This window comes from Sesamum indicum, linkage group LG13 (genome assembly GCF_000512975.1).
Source record: "Sesamum indicum cultivar Zhongzhi No. 13 linkage group LG13, S_indicum_v1.0, whole genome shotgun sequence".
NCBI lineage: Eukaryota > Viridiplantae > Streptophyta > Magnoliopsida > Lamiales > Pedaliaceae > Sesamum > Sesamum indicum.
Window position 1 is genome coordinate 423,243 of NC_026157.1, and position 18,668 is coordinate 441,910.

Here is an 18,668-nt window from a genome sequence, read left to right on the forward strand (position 1 = left end):
GGTCATCTAGTAACAGTCCATTACACTAGAGATTGGGTGAATATAAATGAACATTTAGACAACTGAACTCATACGGATAAAGTCCTTCCATCAACAGTCTTCCAACCTTAGTCTAGGGCATGGAATTGAGGTTCGGTTCCCATACTAGACTAGGTATCTATACTTAATAACTCGAGACCACCCGTTTACCCTACTGAATTGTCACGGGGAAACCTATCCCACTTATTTAATCACTATGGCCACAGAATTTTAGAAAAACGTGTCTCAAAGCGTATAGGAGATGCCATTGTGATGATATTAATATGGGACAAATTTTTTCTTAGAACGCACCATTCTCACTACATATTCTGATTGCACTAGATAAGGCTTAACGTCCATATCTTTCGATACAGACATTGTTGGCCAGATTTAAGCTACAACCATCATGTGCATGTGACTGCTATGGTTCCTCAAGTTCGAAGACTAATCTCGTACTATCGGAGTCGGGAATCCCAGTCACACCGAACAAGCCTTTGGAGGCTTCCATATGACAGTTCTTGTGAGTCAATTCAGTCAGTCGACTACCTTGCCAACCAACCCACTAAAACTGCATAGACGACCTATGTCTCCTACCGATGAAATACGGTTGTAGTACTTAGTCCAAATATCTTTAGGACACTCGATTCCCTATTGCGAAGTCTTCAATTTGAAATGTTGCAGACCAATCTATAACGGTTGGTTTCATGGCTGCCAATCACTGCGCAGCCAAACCCCTTGGATTTGTCCATTTGATCTATGGGTTTTGTAGTGTAGTCAAGTAAATATTAACACAAGTACACACAATAAAGAATTGGGTTGTAGTTTGAATATTACTTTTATTCAAAATATAAATATTATATTACATCAAAATTGTCAAAAATAGTCTACAAAAGCCCAATTTGATTGGCTTTTTTATCACCTATCCTAATAATCTCCCAATTGACCTAAAGTTAATCACTCATTTGGCTCAAATTCATCTTCCCAAGATGTTGTGCATGAGCGATCTGTGACATCGGCTTGGTCAACGGATCTGTTGTTGAGTTGACTTGGGCCATCGGAACGTCACCTCTTCCCACCATCTCTCTAAGCAGATGGTATCATGTAAGAATATGTTTAGATCAATGATGATATCTCGATTCCTTAGCTTGCTCTGTAGCCCTATTATTATCAGAGAAGATAATTACTGCTCAGCAATGTTAGGTACCGCACCCAACTTTTGGATGTAGTTTTTCATCCAAACCGCCTCCTTAGCTACTTCTGAAACCGCTATGTATTCAGCTTCCGTGGTGGAATCAGCTATGGTATCTTGCTTGAAACTCTTCCAAGTTACCACACCATCATTAAGCTTGAATACAAATCCTAATCGTGATTTGACATCATCATCGTTCGACTTGAAGCAAGTATCGCTATAGCCTTCCAGTATCAGCTTTCCACCGCCATAGACCAAGAACATATCTTTAGTCCTTCTCAGGTATTTAAGTATGGTCTTGATTGCAATCCAGTGTGCCTCCTCGGCATATATTTGATATTTGCTCGTTACACTCAAAGCATAAGCGACGTTAGGCCTATTGCACTGCACAACATACTGAATGTTGCCTACAACTTATGCATAGGGGATGCCCAACATCTTTTAAGCTCCTCAAGACTTTCTCAACATATGAGTTTTGGTTTAATCCTAACATCCTTTTAGATCTATCCTTGAAAATTTTATCCCAAGGATGTAGGAAGCCTTACCCAAATCCTTCATGAAAAATTGAGTGGATAACCATGCTTTAGTGTCCCCCAACCTGCAGCGCGCACTGCCTTCGCTGTTTTCGCTACAGGGTACGCGCTTGCGCTGCCCCTCTGCTAGCATGCACGCGCAAGCCCTACCCATGCGCGCTTCCTTCGCGCACGCCTTGCTTACTGCGCCTGGCGGTGCGCGCACTATCCGTTGACAGCAGCAGTGTTTGCTGCAATTTTTCTTCCCTTTTTTTTTGTGTTCAATGTGAAACAACAAAATAAAGCATAAACCCAGAAAAATTCCAAATTTTTATATATGCTTTAATCATCCATAATTTGCAAAAGGAATGAGCCATTTTTATCATATAACCATTAAATGGAAAACGATAAAGACATGCTTCAAAAAGCCGTAAAAACACGTTAATCACATAATCATCAGCCCCTATATCAAATCGGGCTCTGATACCACTTCAAGGATCGCGTGGTACGGCCTGGGAACGTGCTAGCGGAAGCGGTGAAAATAAAAATGCGTAATAACAAAAATTAAATGCAAAATTAAACCAATGCAAGGCGTGTACCTTTGGAGTTTTCGAGTGTTTGATGTATTAAAATAAAAACGAACACGGGGCTGATGGAAAATCACCAAAACCAAAAAACATAAAGGTGAAAAACGATACCTTCATTTTTCACGGTCCCTTGAAATGCTCTTCACTTGAGGCTCCAAAGTAGCAGCCCTCTAATTCAACCACACCACATGGGAGTCGGGATCTCTACGTCCTCTTTGCTAGAAGAGAAGGAGAGAAGAAATTGCAGCTTGTGCAAGAGAGAGAGAGGGCGACCGAGTGCAATGGAAGAGGAGGTCTTTTTTTTTTTTTGTGTAATAATGATTATAATTGTTTCCCAAATAATTATATTTTATATATATACCTTGTTTGATAGTTAAGAATATTTCTAAAATACATTCTATTATCTACAAGGCATATTTATCTTTATTCCAAATAAAAAGATTCCCAAAATGGCTAGAATTGTACTTTCCAAAATTACAATTTGCTAGCCATTTATTTTCTTTCATGAAATTTTTCACTGGGTCAAAATAATGGGCTTGGCCGATTTTTATCCTTAAAAATACAAGCCCAATAATTTTTTTTAAATTCAATTTAATAAAAATCCATTTAATTGAGCCCAATTTATATTTAATCTAATTAAATACATAAACCCAAATTATCCTTATTATTTAATAAAATTCAACTTATTAAACTATGAGGACAAGCCCAATATAAATTAATGCCATTAATTTATTTTTGGGCCTTTTTCCATCCAATGAATCCAATTAGTTATGGAATTAATTTCAAATTAATTCCTTGTTCCTTTGCGGTGATTTGTGTGTGACTCTTTAGGTTCACATTTCAGCTAAACTTGGGTTAGTATCTAACACATTATTAATTAAATAATTCTTGATTAATTCTTAATCAGAAAGCCCGTTACCATGGGTGGCCGTATAGCAACGGTCCATAACATTAGAGACTGGTGAATTACCATGTGAATATTTAGGCTCTCAGATCCATATGGGTACGGTCCTTCCGTTCTATTGTCTTCCGGCCTTAGTATAGGTCATGGAATTAGGTGTCGGTTCCCATCCTGTACTAGGCGTCTATGCTTAATAGTTGAGATCGCGTTACACCAAGTTTCTCGACATAGGAACCTCCTTTTCCTATTCGATCAACGATTGTGGCCACAGATTAATAGAGCGTGAACACATCTCTAAGTGCATAGGAGATACCTCTATCACATACTGACAGGGGACGGATCCTCTTCTTGAAACTCACTGTCCTTGCTACATACTCTGACTGCACTGGATAAGGCTTATGATGATCGTGTTTGTGACACAGTCACCTCTTGCACAGATTCAAGATACAATCATCGTATGCACATGACTGCCGTGATTCCTCAAGTATGAGGACTACTCCCATACTATCGAAGTCGGGGATTCGAGGCATACCGTCCAAGCCTCCAAGGCTTCCATATGATGATCCCCGCGAGTCAGTTCAATTGATTCAACACCTAGCCAATCAACCCACCAAGATTACATAGACGCTCCGCGTCTGTCACCAATAAAACACGATACTCATCAATTTGAATGGGACTCTTAGCGCAAGTCTCCATAGGACTCTTGATGCCCATTCTTGAGGTGCTCGACTTGGAACGTTTTGAACCTAACCTTTTAGCAGTTGGTTTCATTACCGCCATCCAATGTGTGGCCCAATTGCATGGTTGTCAATCGATCTGTGGGCTTTGTTATGATATTTAAGTAAAATATAGACATACAAAATGAGCACAATAAAGTGGATGCCAAAATAAGCGAATACTTATTTTATTCACTTAAAATAATACTATATAATATCGATTAAATTGTTCAAATAAAATAAATCCTAGGCTAATCTGATTGGCTTGTGAGCATTTATTCTAACATAAGCCACCTTGCGGCCAAGTTTGGTGCACCCTACGGCACCAACTCGGCTACACACACTTCCAAGGAGAGGTTTGGCTCCTAAAGCTACACAAGGTCCAACCGAAGTCTTGGACTTGTATTTAATTGAATAGGCTTGATTAAATAAAATTAAACCAAGACCATGTCAAAATGGACTTTAATTAAATCTAGTAATTGTAAGTCCAACATTAAAAAAAAAATCCTTAATCCAATTAAGAGATCCAAGCTTTTTCATCTCTCCATCAATTTATGAATCCAATTCATAAATTGAATCAAGCCTAATAAAATTAATCCAATTAATTTTAATGACTAATTTAAAATTTCAATTAATTCAATTAATTAAATTTCAAGTCATCCATCCAATGGATTAGTTTAAATAAATTATCCAATCATTTATTATCTCTAAGAATTAATTTAGTCCAATTAAATTAATATAATTTTTCTAGAATTAATTTCAAATTAATTCCATCCCATTATAGTGGTAGTGTGTGATTCTTTAGGTTCACCCTTAGCTAGACTTGGGTGTGTTCCCAACACCATTAATTAGATCCATTACCATGGGTGGTTGTCTAGCAATAGTCCATGGCACTAGAGACTAGGTGAATATAGATGAACATTTAGGCAACCAAATTCATACGAGTAAGATCCTTCCATCAACAATCTCCCGGCCTTAGTCTAGGCATGGAATTGAAGTTCGGTTCCCATCTTGAACTCTAGGCATCTATACTTAATAACTCGAGACCATCCGTTTACCCTACTGAATTGTCTTGGGAAAATCTATCCCACTTATTCAATCACTATGGCCACAGACTTTTAGGAAAATGTGTCTCAAAGAGTATAGATGATGCTACTATCACGATATTAATAGGCGACGGATTCTTTCTTGGAACGCAGCGTCCTCACTACACATTCTGACTGTACTAAATAAGCCTTATAACGTCCATATCTTTCGACACAGACATTATTCCTAGATCTAAGCTACATCATCATGTACATGTGACTGTCATGGTTTCTCAAGTTCGAGAACTAATCTCGTACTATTGGAGTCAGGATTCCCAGTCATAACGATTAAGCTTTTGGAGGCTTACATATGACGATCTCTGCCAATCGGTTCAGTTAGTCGACTACCTTACCAACCAACTCACTAAAATTATATAGACGACCTACATCTCCTACCGACGAAACACGCTACAGTACTTAATGCGAGTCTCTTTAGGACACTCGATACCCTATCTAGAGGTTCTCAACTTGGAACGTTTCAGGTGAATCCACAGGGATTGGTTTCATGGCCATTAAACAATGCGCAACCTAACCCCTTAGATTTATCCATTTGGTCTGTGGACTTTGTGGTGTAGTTAAGTAAATATTAACACAACAAGTAAACACAACAAGTAAACACAACAAAAGAATCAAGCAGTAATTTGAATATTACTTTCACTCAAAACATAGATATTATATTACATCAAAATTGTCAAAATTAGTTTACAAAAGCCTAATTTGATTGGCCTTCTGGTCATCTATTCTAACAAGAATTACCCTGACGCTTAAAGTGTTCATAAACAACAAACCAAATACATAATTGATTCGATATTAATTTGTTCAAAATCTATAGATTCCCAATATAGTCGATACTAATCCTTGTCACCAGCCTCATCTTGTAGGTTTTTGGAGTTCTCCAGCTCCACCTTAAGATGTGGTGCATCATCGTCGTCAGTTAACATGCAGTCCTTACACAGTGTACAAGTGCTTGTTAGGCCAGGACTATACAACTACAAGAAAGTAGGCATTATGGAGCATGTTTTACCTTCACATTTGTTGACCCGATGAACGTCGACTCTACCTCTCTTGCAAGCTTTTCTACAGCTGCATCATGCTGCAAAATAAAGGAAACAACATTACTTTGACCTAAACGAATTCCTATCATTTAATCCTTAGATAAAGAAAGAAAAATACCAATTGGTTGAGTAAAGGAAAGAAGAATAGAGCTAAAGAAGACGGCAAAATTTTGACTATGCCGAGTGGCATGTCAATGCAAAACAGGTTGCAAGAATTGCATCCAATAACAGCAGGTATTTCCAACTAGAGGGCTGTTTGGCTAAGCATATTGAGATATCTCAAAAGATGTTATAGAATTTATGAGATATTGATCTTATTTTAAAAACAAGCTTTCAAAATAAGATTATGGAGCTTATGAAAGCCACATAAAAATTATGGTAAATCAATGCTTTCTATGACTCTCAAAAACCAATTTGGAAACTTCAGTTTTTACCACTGTTCATTTGCATTTGCCATGGTCTTTAGCTATGACTAATATCTTGGTCTTACATGTAGAAACAACGGCTAATAATAGTCAATGTACAACTCTGGTTAATTAGTATTCCTCACGATTTTTCGCTTTTAACAATGGTAAGTAACTATGGCAAAAAGTCATATTTTTTCTAGTGATGTAAGAATATGTGGTAAGGCAATCAGCAACTCACATAATGATGTTGCTAAGAGAACTATTTGATAAATTACTAAGGTAATGAGAGATACCTTCTCTTTTGCCTCGTATTCAACAAAATCCATCTGGTGCGCAATCGCGTCGTGGTAAAAACCCAATTTTATCCTTTAGCAGAAAATCCTCGACCACATCAATACCTCTCAGAATCTATGGTAACATCAAAATCAGGGTACTTCCTATCATTTTATCATCTGTGCCATCAAAATTGTCTCTTTGCTCCGATTTCTTCTCAGCTCCCAACTTTCTCTTCATTTGTTAGTAATCAAATCACCTGTGCTTCAGTTCTCTCTTCCTTGGCATACACATTCTTCTTTTTCCTTCTTACTCATCCATTTCAACAGACCTTCATCTTTTAGTTTCAGATCAATAGAAACACAGCCGTCTTTAACATGCCAAGTTGATTTTGAGCAACTCTGACTTAAAAAATATCTGCTGTCTTTCCTTGAGGTTGTCGAAATGCAACCTTCTTATACATGTATCTAGTGAAGCATCATTTGAACCTGTACATCCATTCGGTGGTGGTAGTGCTGGAGTAATTTCAATGGTTTGAACGTTTGCCATATCTAAGCTACAACCATCATTTGATCATACCAAAATTAATTTAACTTGAAATAAATCAGTAATAAGTAAATCGGGAGGTAGATATGAATTGTTATTCAATTTTTTTTTAATATCATCAAAATTAGATAAAATTTGATTAATAGAGGAACTTATTTAATAAACAAAAATAAAATTTCATAAATATTAAATATAATTTTCAAACCATAAAAATTTTATATATAATTAGATCAAACTTTTAAAAAAAATGTAATTATCCTTGAAAAATATAAAAATAATTTGGCCTCGTGTAAGAGGGCATGGATTTTGTAGATGTTTCCGTTGCAAAAGTAAAGTATGGCAGCCGGGGTACTTGGTTATCATAATGCATGAGGTACAAATTGTCAAGATAAACCCAAATTCTGCCACGTGGTCTCATCATATGTAAGAAAATGGCCCCACCATCCCTACTCCAATCACATCTTATAACAACCGGTGGGTATGGTGTTTTAGCATCCAACCCATATTGCCCCATTTCCTAACATTCATACCAATCACATTTCACTTAAATTATGTATAGGGTAAATCCATTTTTTTTTATTTCCATTTTAATTCTTTATTTTTTAAATATATTGTGATAGTCCTTTATTTTCATTAAAGTCTGACCCTTCAATCTAATTAAATTTAAATTACATTATGCGAAATATTCCAGTGACTAGGAGTAAATTATTAAAAAAATAAGAAGTTAAATTCGTATATTTGGTTTTCATAAAATGGTGTTACGCTTACGTTTTGCATGGTAAATAAAATTTAATTTTTTTTTAAAATCATATAACCATGTATAATGAAAAAGGAGAAAAATGTAAGTTATCGCCATGTGATACGGATATGTGTAAAATACTTTTTATGAAAAATAAAATATTAAATTATTTTTTTGTATTTTTTAAAAATGAAGTAATTTATCACCTTGAAGGAGGTGGTGTAGTGCACACGTCCCTTCTATGATTATGTATGATTTTTATGAATGAAATATTATTTTTTATTATAAATATATTTAAGTATTATATATATAATATAATAATATTTAAATTACTATTATAAATATTTATTTAAAAATAAAACATATATAATATATAATATTTTTAAGAAAAAATAAACCCAACCCCTTTCGCCTCCCCCCTTATCTCTCCCAGTTATAAAAAGGGAAGTGTTTGAACGACACGAAATTTCATTTTCTATTTTAAAAAATACAGAAAAATAATTTAATATTTTCTTTTCTATAAAGAAGGTAATTTGTATTTCTAATATCAAATGAGAATAAATTTTATTAAACTGAAAAAAAAAAGTCATTACAATTGTCCACAAAATAAAATATACATAAGATGCCAAAAAAAATAATAATGTATTTTAAATGTCATTCTATTTATTATTATTTGTTTTATTTAAAAAAAAAAATATACACCTACTAATATATTAGAGGGACGAAATGGTGATTCACCCTCTCTTTTTTTCCTTGGAGAAAGCATTGGGTATCTCTTGAGTGTGCGTGTGTGCGCGCCTCTATATAGGAAGAGAGAGCAGATAATGAAGATTCCCTCCCCACTCACTCCTCTCCATTCGTTGCTCATATTCTTCCCCTATTGCTTCAGTGCCCAATATATACTGCTGCTCCTCCTCCCCGCTGCCGCCGCCGCCGCCGCCGAATTAACCAAAGAACTCCTCCGTTGCCTGATTGGTTTATCATTCTGTTCTGGTAATTATTCCCACAATTCACTCGTTCCCCAACTCCGAGGAATATTATACGGAGGAAAAATCTTTAATGGGTTCCTCCTCCGCCGTCGTCCTCATCATTCTGCTCCACATTTTCCAAAGCAAAGGTACAGCACCAAACATATACCTACTCAAGATTTTGAGTGAATTGAGTGTAATGTATCTAATTCGTTTGATATTATTGGATTGAAACGAAGCGACTGCTGCTAAAAGACGCGTATTACTTCTAAGGGTGATCTGGGTTTGTTGATTTTGGTGCTCTGAGTTCTTCTGAAGCTCCATTTTCGGTGTTGAGCGTGTTCTATTTCACAAATTTGGTTGAGTGTGATGTTAATTTCTTGTTCTTTTCGCTGGAATTTGGTGATCAGTTTTAGATTTTTTGATCTCAGTCGATTGAACCCTACTCTGATCGTGACCATGTGGTGCAGGAGTTGGGGGCGCCACATTTACATTTGTAAACAAGTGTTCTCAGACAATTTGGCCGGCAATTCTGGGCAGCCCAAGACTGGAGAGCACAGGATTCGAGCTCCCTAAAGGTGGCTCACGAGCCTTCCAGGCGCCGACCGGCTGGTCTGGGCGCTTCTGGGGCAGGACAGGCTGCACCTTCGATGGATCAGGCCACGGATCCTGCGCTACCGGAGACTGTGGCTCCGGCCAAATGGAGTGCAACGGTGCCGGCGCCACTGCAGCCACCCTGGCGGAGTTCACGCTCGGGACGGGCTCCATGGACTTCTACGACGTCAGCCTTGTCGATGGGTACAACTTGCCGCTCATGGTTGACGTCAGGGGTGGGTCGGGTCAGTGCGCGTCTACGGGCTGCGTGGAGGACCTGAACCAGAGGTGCCCGGCTGAGCTGAGAACCGAAGGCGGCGGCGCGTGTCGCAGCGCGTGCGACGCATTCAACACTCCGGAGTACTGTTGCAAGGGCGAGTACGGATCGCCGTCGACGTGCAAGCCGTCAATGTACTCGCAGCTGTTTAAGAACGCGTGTCCCAAGTCTTACAGCTACGCCTACGATGACGCCACCAGCACCTTCACCTGCACCGCCGCTGATTATGTCATCACCTTCTGCCCGTCCCTTCCTAGGTACAACTCTCTAATGCAGCAACAATGTACAAGTCGTACTGCACCAAAACTCCATTTCTGATATTCTTTCTTCTAGTTTTTCACTAAATCAAATTTCATTTTGCAGCCAAAAATCATCCAAACCAGATGATGCTACCGCAGCTGGCTCCGGATTCGGGTCTTCATCCGAACCCGCATCTGAATCCGAATCCGGGCCAGGGTCAGGGTCAGGGTCGGTCCAGGAGGCCATCTTGGCAGATGGGTCATGGTTGGCAGATTTGGCAACTGGAGACTCAAGTAGAACACATTCTTTCTTGGCAGTGGCACTGATGATTCCAATTGTACATCTCGCTGCAGTAGTAGTACCGTGACATTGACTGGCTTGACCCGGATTCACTTGAACAATGTATGGCTCCATTTGGAGAAACAACAGGAAAAAAGAGGTGAAATCAGACAGTCATGTATCACATAGAGATTACCAAACAAACATCTTATCCGGTGGATCTAAATGTAATTTATACAAAGGGAATTCTCAAATATTTCCAAATCAAGCTTCTCTACAACTCTGACTTTGATTCAATTATGATCACCATGCTTTGGGTTAAATTTGGGAGAAGTAGTCAATTAATTCTAGATTTTAAGTTAATAATATATTTTTTATTAAATTTTATTTATATGATATTGTTGATGAGAGAATAATTATTGTAATTCTTTTTGTTAACTAATGGTATTTGACGAGAATAAATGTAATCGAGTTATTCTGATTAATAATAATTGATCGTTAAAATAAAAGATAATCAATTCTTGGTTCAATTTATCTTTTTTTAAATTGAATTAATTCATTGAAATTTAGATAATTAATTAATTTGGGTGTATATGAAACTAATTTGATTAATTAAACTTGCAACTAATTAATTATTTGGATGATTAGCTTTGGTATTGCACTAAGTTGATTGATTGATTGATTTGATAGGTTTTGAATTTGTAAATTAATTAGATTAATTTGAGGGAGAGTTTAATTAATTAGAAGAATTAAATCCAAGCCTAAATTTACAAGTCTATGTGTGGATTTGTCTTACTTTATTATTATTAGTCATATTAATATATTTTGAATTGAGATATTGTTCAGTGTATCGAAATGATTCATTATGATTTATTGGATTAATTATATTTAGACCCTTTATAAAAATAAAAAATTGTACTTTTCCCAGAAAGTATTCGAAATTACACATACACCACCTCTAAAAATTCATTATTTACACCTGATCCTTTTTTGTTAGGGTTTGTATGTGAAATATTGCTTTAGCAAGTAAAAAAAAATTATATAAATTTTTAATTTTACTATTGTTTGACATGCTCATGCAATAATTTTGGACTTATAAAGAAATAATGATGCTAAACTTACTCTATTTATCCCTTTATAAATTCAAAAAATACACTTGAAAATGTAAATAAAGAGCAAAATTAAAATTTTATGTAATTTTTTTCATTAATGTCAGCATTTTTCGCTCAAAACCTTAAGAAAAATGAGTCAAATGTGAACAGAAATTTTTTGGAAGGGTGTAATTATAATTTCAAAAAAAAATTGGGAGGAGTGTACTTTCGTATTTAACCCTAATTCATTCATCGTTATTAGTAAAACAAAAAACAGAAGTAACAGGCGGTGAAAGGACTGCTGGTGGGTGGGATGGAGTGTTGCTGATGGCGGAGGAGAGTGGTGGCGATGCGGTGTGGGGGGTGGGGGAGAAGAATAGGAATTCAGAAGGAATGAATGGGAAAGTAGAGGTAAAAAGGAGAACACAATGCGGAAAGTTGGGGAAGAAAAGGGAAAAGAACAAGGGGGGGGGGGGGGGGTGTAAAAAAGAAAAGGGAAAAAGAAAGATGGAACCAAAATAGGAATATAAAAAATACGAGAAAAAGGTGGTTATATTCTTTCCCAAGATAATTTTGAGGGGTTAAATGTAATTTACTCTTATAATATGTGAAATGAATAAATAAATTTTTATAAAATAATTAGTAAATTACTCTATGTATTTTGAAAAATGAAGTAAATTACGCCTCTATCAATGGTTTAAATAGGGGTAATTTGCTTTATTTTTCAGAATACAGGGATAATTTGTTATTTATTTTTCATAAAGAATTTTTTTGCTCGTTTTTCATATCACATTTTATTAATGTTAAATTATCTTAAAACTCTAATAACAATTTCAGATGTGCAAATTTAAAAATAAATAAAAAATAAAGATTATTATAATAAAGCTAATATAATTTAAAAAAAATTGAATTTATTTATAAAAAAATATTTTTAAAAAAATTAAATTCTGAAAAGCTCTCGCAAATACTCCCTCACCAGAAAGTACATTTTTTTACAAACATGCCTAAACCAAGAGGGAGAGAGGAAGTTTCTTACCTCCATGTGGGCTCTAAAAATTCCCTTGTTCAGCATATAGAGAGAGAGAGGCCCAAAAGTGCGACTTTAAGGTAAATGTTTTTTTTAGGAAAGCACTTTGAGAGGACATTAAGATTCGAGTGTTTGTCTGCCAATAACTTTGGCACTTTCTTAGCTTTTTGTCTTTCTTATCCCTTTTGGTGCCGATACTCATCACTAATACTCTCATCATAACGCATTTTCTTTCATTCAATAATGATTGCCTAAAAGATAATGTCACCTATTTAATGTTAATTATATTTTATCGTCTGAACTATTTTTAATGTAATATTTATTTTAGAAAAAAATATTATTTTAGTCTGCTAAATATGCTTAATTTTAATTTTAGTTTGATAATTATGTTTATTTTTATTTAGATCCAATAACTTACGAAATTGCTTACTTTTAGTCCTCTAACGGATTTCGAACAATTTTACCCCTATGCAACTTTTGAAAGACAGTTTTAGTCCATATGCACTCATAGGAGTAAAATTGTCCGAAAATCTGCCAGATGACTAAAAGTAAGCAATTTCGTAAGTTACTAGATCTAAACAAAAATGAACATAATTATCGGACTAAAATTAAAACTAGGCATACTTAGCGGATTAAAATAATATTTTTTCCTTTATTTTTTTTGTAAATATAACACTTACTCGTTGGTAAGTCGAATAAAATTGCTCCTTACAATTTGAATAACTATTTTATTGTCAATATACTTTAGTATTTTGACATGAAATCATTACTGAATTATTTTCTAACTTAAAAAGAATTAATAAATGAAGAATTCAAAATAAAAATGGGGTCATAAATTAATATATATAATATTCCAACAGCTGATATATATTTTTTAAAAGAAATTGAAAAAATATCTATATGCTTAATCGAAAGTTAAATACTTTTAAGAAAAAATTAATAAATAATTTTATCATATTTTTTTAAGAAAATATATTTAAAAAATGGATATGTTCTATTACTCATTTTTATTTAAAAAACTAAATAGTTATAACTTAATTTATTACCAAATTAATAAGATATTTTACATGTTTTTTTTTTTTTTTGTGTATTTGTTGTGCTCATTCATTACTTAATTTTTGAGTTTGTAAAATAGTTTGAATTATAAAATAAGTACAGAAAAAATTTAATAATAACTACAATAAATACACAACAAAAAATTCATGTAAAAGGTTTTTTTAGGGATATTATATTTATTGTGTATCTATTATATATATTTACTTATTACTTCAATTTTAATTTAAATTCTTCACTCATTAAACTTTTTAGTTAGAAAATAATTTGGTGATGATTTAATGTGCAAAATACTAAAATATATTGAAAATAATATAATTATCAAGCATGAGGGCCAATTTTGTCCAACCAGCGAGATAAGTATTACATTTGTTAGTTTATAATAATATTACGCCAAGAATAGTTCAGGAATGCAAGTGTATTTAACCCATGTATATAGGAAAAAGTATTATTTTAGTCCGCTAAGTATGCCTAATTTTAATTTTAGTCCGAAAATCTACTAGAGGATTAACAATTTCGTAAGTTACTGGACCTAAATAAAAATGAACATAGTTATCGGATTAAAATTAAAATTAAGCATATTTAGCGGACTAAAATAATACTTTTTCCCATGTATATATAATAGTTAAAGTCTGTTTTGGAGGATGTTTGCCTAAATTTATTCAGGATAAATTACAATAATATTTTTCTAAGAGTCGGTTTAATTATATAAATATATATTATATTTTGTAAGATTGTAAATACTATTTCTGAGGAGTGTCGATGTAATTTACTCTGTGGGTATTTACAAAATTTTGTTATTACGACTATAATTTTAAGGGTATATTTACAGTTCTACAAAAGACAAAGGATATTTGATAATTAGTTTTATTATGAAGGGACGAACCTATTTATTTGTCAGTGGATACGTGTTTTAAAATATATTTTAAGTCATTTGATGTATTTGGATAAAATAAGAGCATGCAACTTGTAATATGTTATACTAACGATAAATTAATAAAAATTTTAAAATAAAGTTGGAACTCTTTATTACTTTTATAAGAGCTTATAAATGATGTCTATTATTTTTTTTTTCATCTTATAAGCTTATTTTATTAAAAATAAAAAAATAAAAAATAAATGAAATTTGAAATCCATCGCAGCGTCACAGAATATAGTAAAAAAAAATCGAAACCTCTTGTCGAACGAATTCATTTAAATAAAATTGATGAATTTATTATTTTGATTTGAAATTCTTCGATCCAAATCTATCGTTCTAAACACAATGTAAAAGATCTTATAAATATTTTTAAAAAATTTATAAATTTATCAAAAAACCCTCTTAGTGTAAATTAATTAATTTAATTTATGACATAATGATGACAAAGTGAGAAAGGAATTGATTAAGATTAATGGGATATTTTTCTGTGATTAATGGTCTGAAGTGCGTAAGGTTTTGGAGATATTTTAATGACTGCACTACATTTTTTGAACGTCGCACTCTTGAAATTATGTCATGAAAAGAGGAGCTGTAATTTTCATGGAGATAGAAGAAAATGATCATTGGTTGAATTAATGCTCAAAATATTTTGACAAAAAAAGAGCACAACATGTGGAAAGTGATATTTCCCTTTGTCCAATGGAAATTTAGTGGCCCTGCAAACTCAATTGGATTCATATAAATTATTTTAATATTATATTTGGATCGATAAATTTATGAATAAAATATTTAGAGCCACGATGTCGAATGATATATATAGGGCTAATTATATTTAAATTTCTTTTAAAAATATTAATTATATATATTTTTTTAAAAAGTTTTGAAATTACACTTACACTTTTTTAAAAAATTCTTGATTTATGCTTGATCCTCTTTCGCTAGGATTTGAACAAAAAATACCGATTTAAGCAAAAAAAAAAGATACATAAATTTTTAATTTGTCCCTAATTTACTATTTTCATGTATATTTTTATACTTATAAAGGGATAAATATAATATATATAATGAGTGATGTCAAATGCAGTTATATTTTTTTTTTCGTAAGTACAAAATTACTGCATAAAAATATTAAATGAGAGATAAAATTAAAAATTTATACAATTTTTTTATAATGTCAGCATTTTTCGTCAAAATCCTAACAAAAGAAGGTCTGATGTAAAACAGTAAATTTTCAAAGAGGGTGTAGATATAATTTAAATTTTTTTTTGAAGAAAGTTTAATTTTTTATATATATTTTTATTAAAGAATTGAACTTTATTGAGGAATAGTATTCTCCAACAATAGTCAATTGTCAATGTTGGTTGCAAGTTAGTGGGCATGGTTTATTATGTTTCTTGTTCCTTGGTTGCTAAAATATGTAGGGGTCAGTACTAAGTGCACTAGCTATTAGATAAATATTGATTTTACGTGGATTTAAATAAAATAATTATCAAAATTATGAATAATCTGTGGTTATTTGGATGATCAAGAATCAAGTGGTGGATTATGACTATGAAAAGCAATTACTAACTAAAATAAATTAAATGAATGTATTTGAGAAGATTTAGTAGTGAGAAAGATACTGAGGCTATAAATCCACCTAATTGATCCAATGAATATAAAATTTAACAGATTAATCTAACAAAGCAAGTGTTTTCTATACTGAGATTCTTCCCAAATTAATTTGATATACTCTCTCGAGCTATACCAAACCTATTATTATCAAGGAAATAGTAGACCTCTCCAATCTAAAACTCGTGATAATAATGCATAAAGATATGTGAACAACCTATGCAACCAGATTAATCATGCCTATGTGTGTCAACATATTATTCAATTCACACTACAAATTTTTCTATCGACTATGCCGAGTTCCCTTCCAGTTCATCAACATAATTAATTCAATCTAAGAGATGATCAAACTTTCAAATTATAGGAATAAGAACAATAATTTACAAAACATATGAAAGCAAAGTTGTAGGTTAATCTGAAAAAAATACTTAAAATATTGTCCCATTAGGCTTTCCAAAAGCCTTAGCAAAAATTAAATTAGTTCATCCTATCTAGATAAAATACAAAAGAGAAAAATATAGAAGAATTCAAGGAGTTGAAAGTTGGGCGTGAACGGTCTGTCATTCTGGCGTCGGATCTCGCTCCTCCACTTGTCTTCTCGTCTTCTTCTTTGTCTTTTAAGAATTCTCCAGCCAAAAAGTTTTTCTCTTGCCTCTTTTTTTCTTTTAATGCTAGTTCCTCAATATGGTATGAGGGACAAGGAATCTGCCTTCAATTACCCTTCTTTTCTTTCTTTTTTAGTTCCATTCCTACCAAACTTCCAAAATATTATACAATGAAATAAAGTAGCGCGACAACAAGTTTCATATCAACACTCAACCTAGAAATCTTCAATTGCCGCTTACTGTTTGCTTGATAGCATGTGGGCACGGATAAAAGTAATATTAGTTTCTATCTTTGCGGATTTCTAATAACTCGTGGTCACAGGTTATTTTGTCCGCGCTGCTATTGAAATATTTCTTTTTTCACAATTTAGCCATTTTTTTACAACTTTCTTTCCTTTCATAAAAGCACCTAAAATATCATAAATACACCAAGAACAAACATCATATCACAATAATATAGAAATATTAATAGAAAAATACATCATATACTTTGCCCTAATCATTGCTGAACAATGAGGTCTGTACTTTTGTGGACTGATGTTATATTTATGATATTCATTGCAAATTATTTATATAAAAACAAAAGTGCGTGTGCCACGTTGTTTGTAGACCTTCTACCAAATTTGAGAAAATTACATTTTTACTGTCATAATTTAGAATACTTTTCAATATTAGTATTATATTTTCAAAATAGCTTGAAATGGTACCAAAATATAGACTCCGTTTGTTATCTTTATATTTCCACTAGAGCTTTTTAATAGTACCGCCACGTGTGCTACGCCTGGCTGTTAAGTCGTGCAACAAGAAGCACAAAAAATGAGAAAATTATTTTTTTGCTACCACAATTTAAGGTTACACCTTACAATATTGATACTATGATTTAATATAGTTTGCAATATTGATACTATATTCTCCAAATTCTGTTAAGAACTTTTGTGACCCTTTAGGTTTACGCTGCTGCCCCATCTCCCTCCCCAAGCGCCTCCATTGATCGCCTCCCCTCGTCCTCCCCATGCCCACCCCTCCCCAGCCCCTCACTCCCCTCCGCCACCAACCCCCTCCCCAGCCCCCTGCACCCTGCTGCTCCCTACCCCAACCCTCATCATCCTTGCGCCCATCTCTTCCCTAGCCCCCCTGCCCCTTCCCTTCCTCCCCAAATCGTCGTCGCCTGCTCCCCTCCTCCCCACTGGCACCACCTCGTGAGCTCGCTAATCTCTTTGAGTTATTACTTCGTTTGGTCTTTCTTGACATCGTACATGCTTCCTACTTGGTTGGCCACCAGCTGGGAGTCAGAGTAGGCAATCAGGTTCCTAGCTCCTGCATCCTGTGCCATCTTGACACCTGCTATGAGGGTTTCATGCTCGGCCTTGTTATTTGAGGCTTTGAGTTTGAAGCTTAAGGCATATCTTAGCTCGTCTCCTTTCGAGCTGGTGATGATAATTCCACTCCACTGCTAGCAAGGATGAAGGAGCCATCAACATGAAGAAATCATTTTTCTTCATCCTCCTCAGCAGGAGTAGCTTCATTCACAAATTCAACTAGTGTCTGGGCTTTAATGACTATCTTAGGCTAGTAGGAAATGCCATACTTGCTAAGATCAACATACCACTTGATCATCCTACCTAATGTTTTAACTTTACCCAGTGTTGCTCGTAGGGGAGTGTTAGTATACACAACAATGGAATGCGATAAAAAAGAAAGATGTAGCTTGCATGCTATTATTACTAAAGCAAAGGCTAGTATCTCTACCTCATGGTACTGTTGTTTGGCCCTATGTAATAACTTACTTACATAGTGGATGGATTTTGGCTCCCGTCTTCTTCTTTAATGAGTACGAAGCTCACTACGTGTTGCCTTACAGCTAGATATAGGTACAAAGACTTGCGTGGTGATGGCTTGGTGAACAGGGGTAGCTCAGCTATGTAAGCCATCATGTTTTGGAAAGTTTTTTGGCACGCCTCATCATAGGTAAAATT

The 18,668-nt window shown here is 34.1% G+C and overlaps 1 protein-coding gene across 1 annotated transcript; it reads left to right on the forward strand.

Moving 5' to 3' along the window:
• Positions 8,780-10,666, forward strand: LOC105175990 (thaumatin-like protein 1). The gene is made up of 3 exons (XM_011098643.2): positions 8,780-9,145; positions 9,467-10,124; positions 10,231-10,666. Exons 1-3 carry the CDS (start codon positions 9,088-9,090, stop codon positions 10,472-10,474), a joined length of 960 nt encoding a protein of 319 aa, XP_011096945.1. The 5' UTR covers positions 8,780-9,087; the 3' UTR covers positions 10,475-10,666.

Excerpts from the sequence above, each read along its gene's own strand:
- LOC105175990 (XM_011098643.2), top strand. The coding sequence starts at position 9,088 with ATGGGTTCCTCCTCCGCCGTCGTCCTCATCATTCTGCTCCACATTTTC. Across the intron at positions 9,146-9,466 it reads CCACATTTTCCAAAGCAAAG|GAGTTGGGGGCGCCACATTT; the intron begins GTACAGCACCAA and ends CATGTGGTGCAG. Across the intron at positions 10,125-10,230 it reads TTCTGCCCGTCCCTTCCTAG|CCAAAAATCATCCAAACCAG; the intron begins GTACAACTCTCT and ends TTCATTTTGCAG.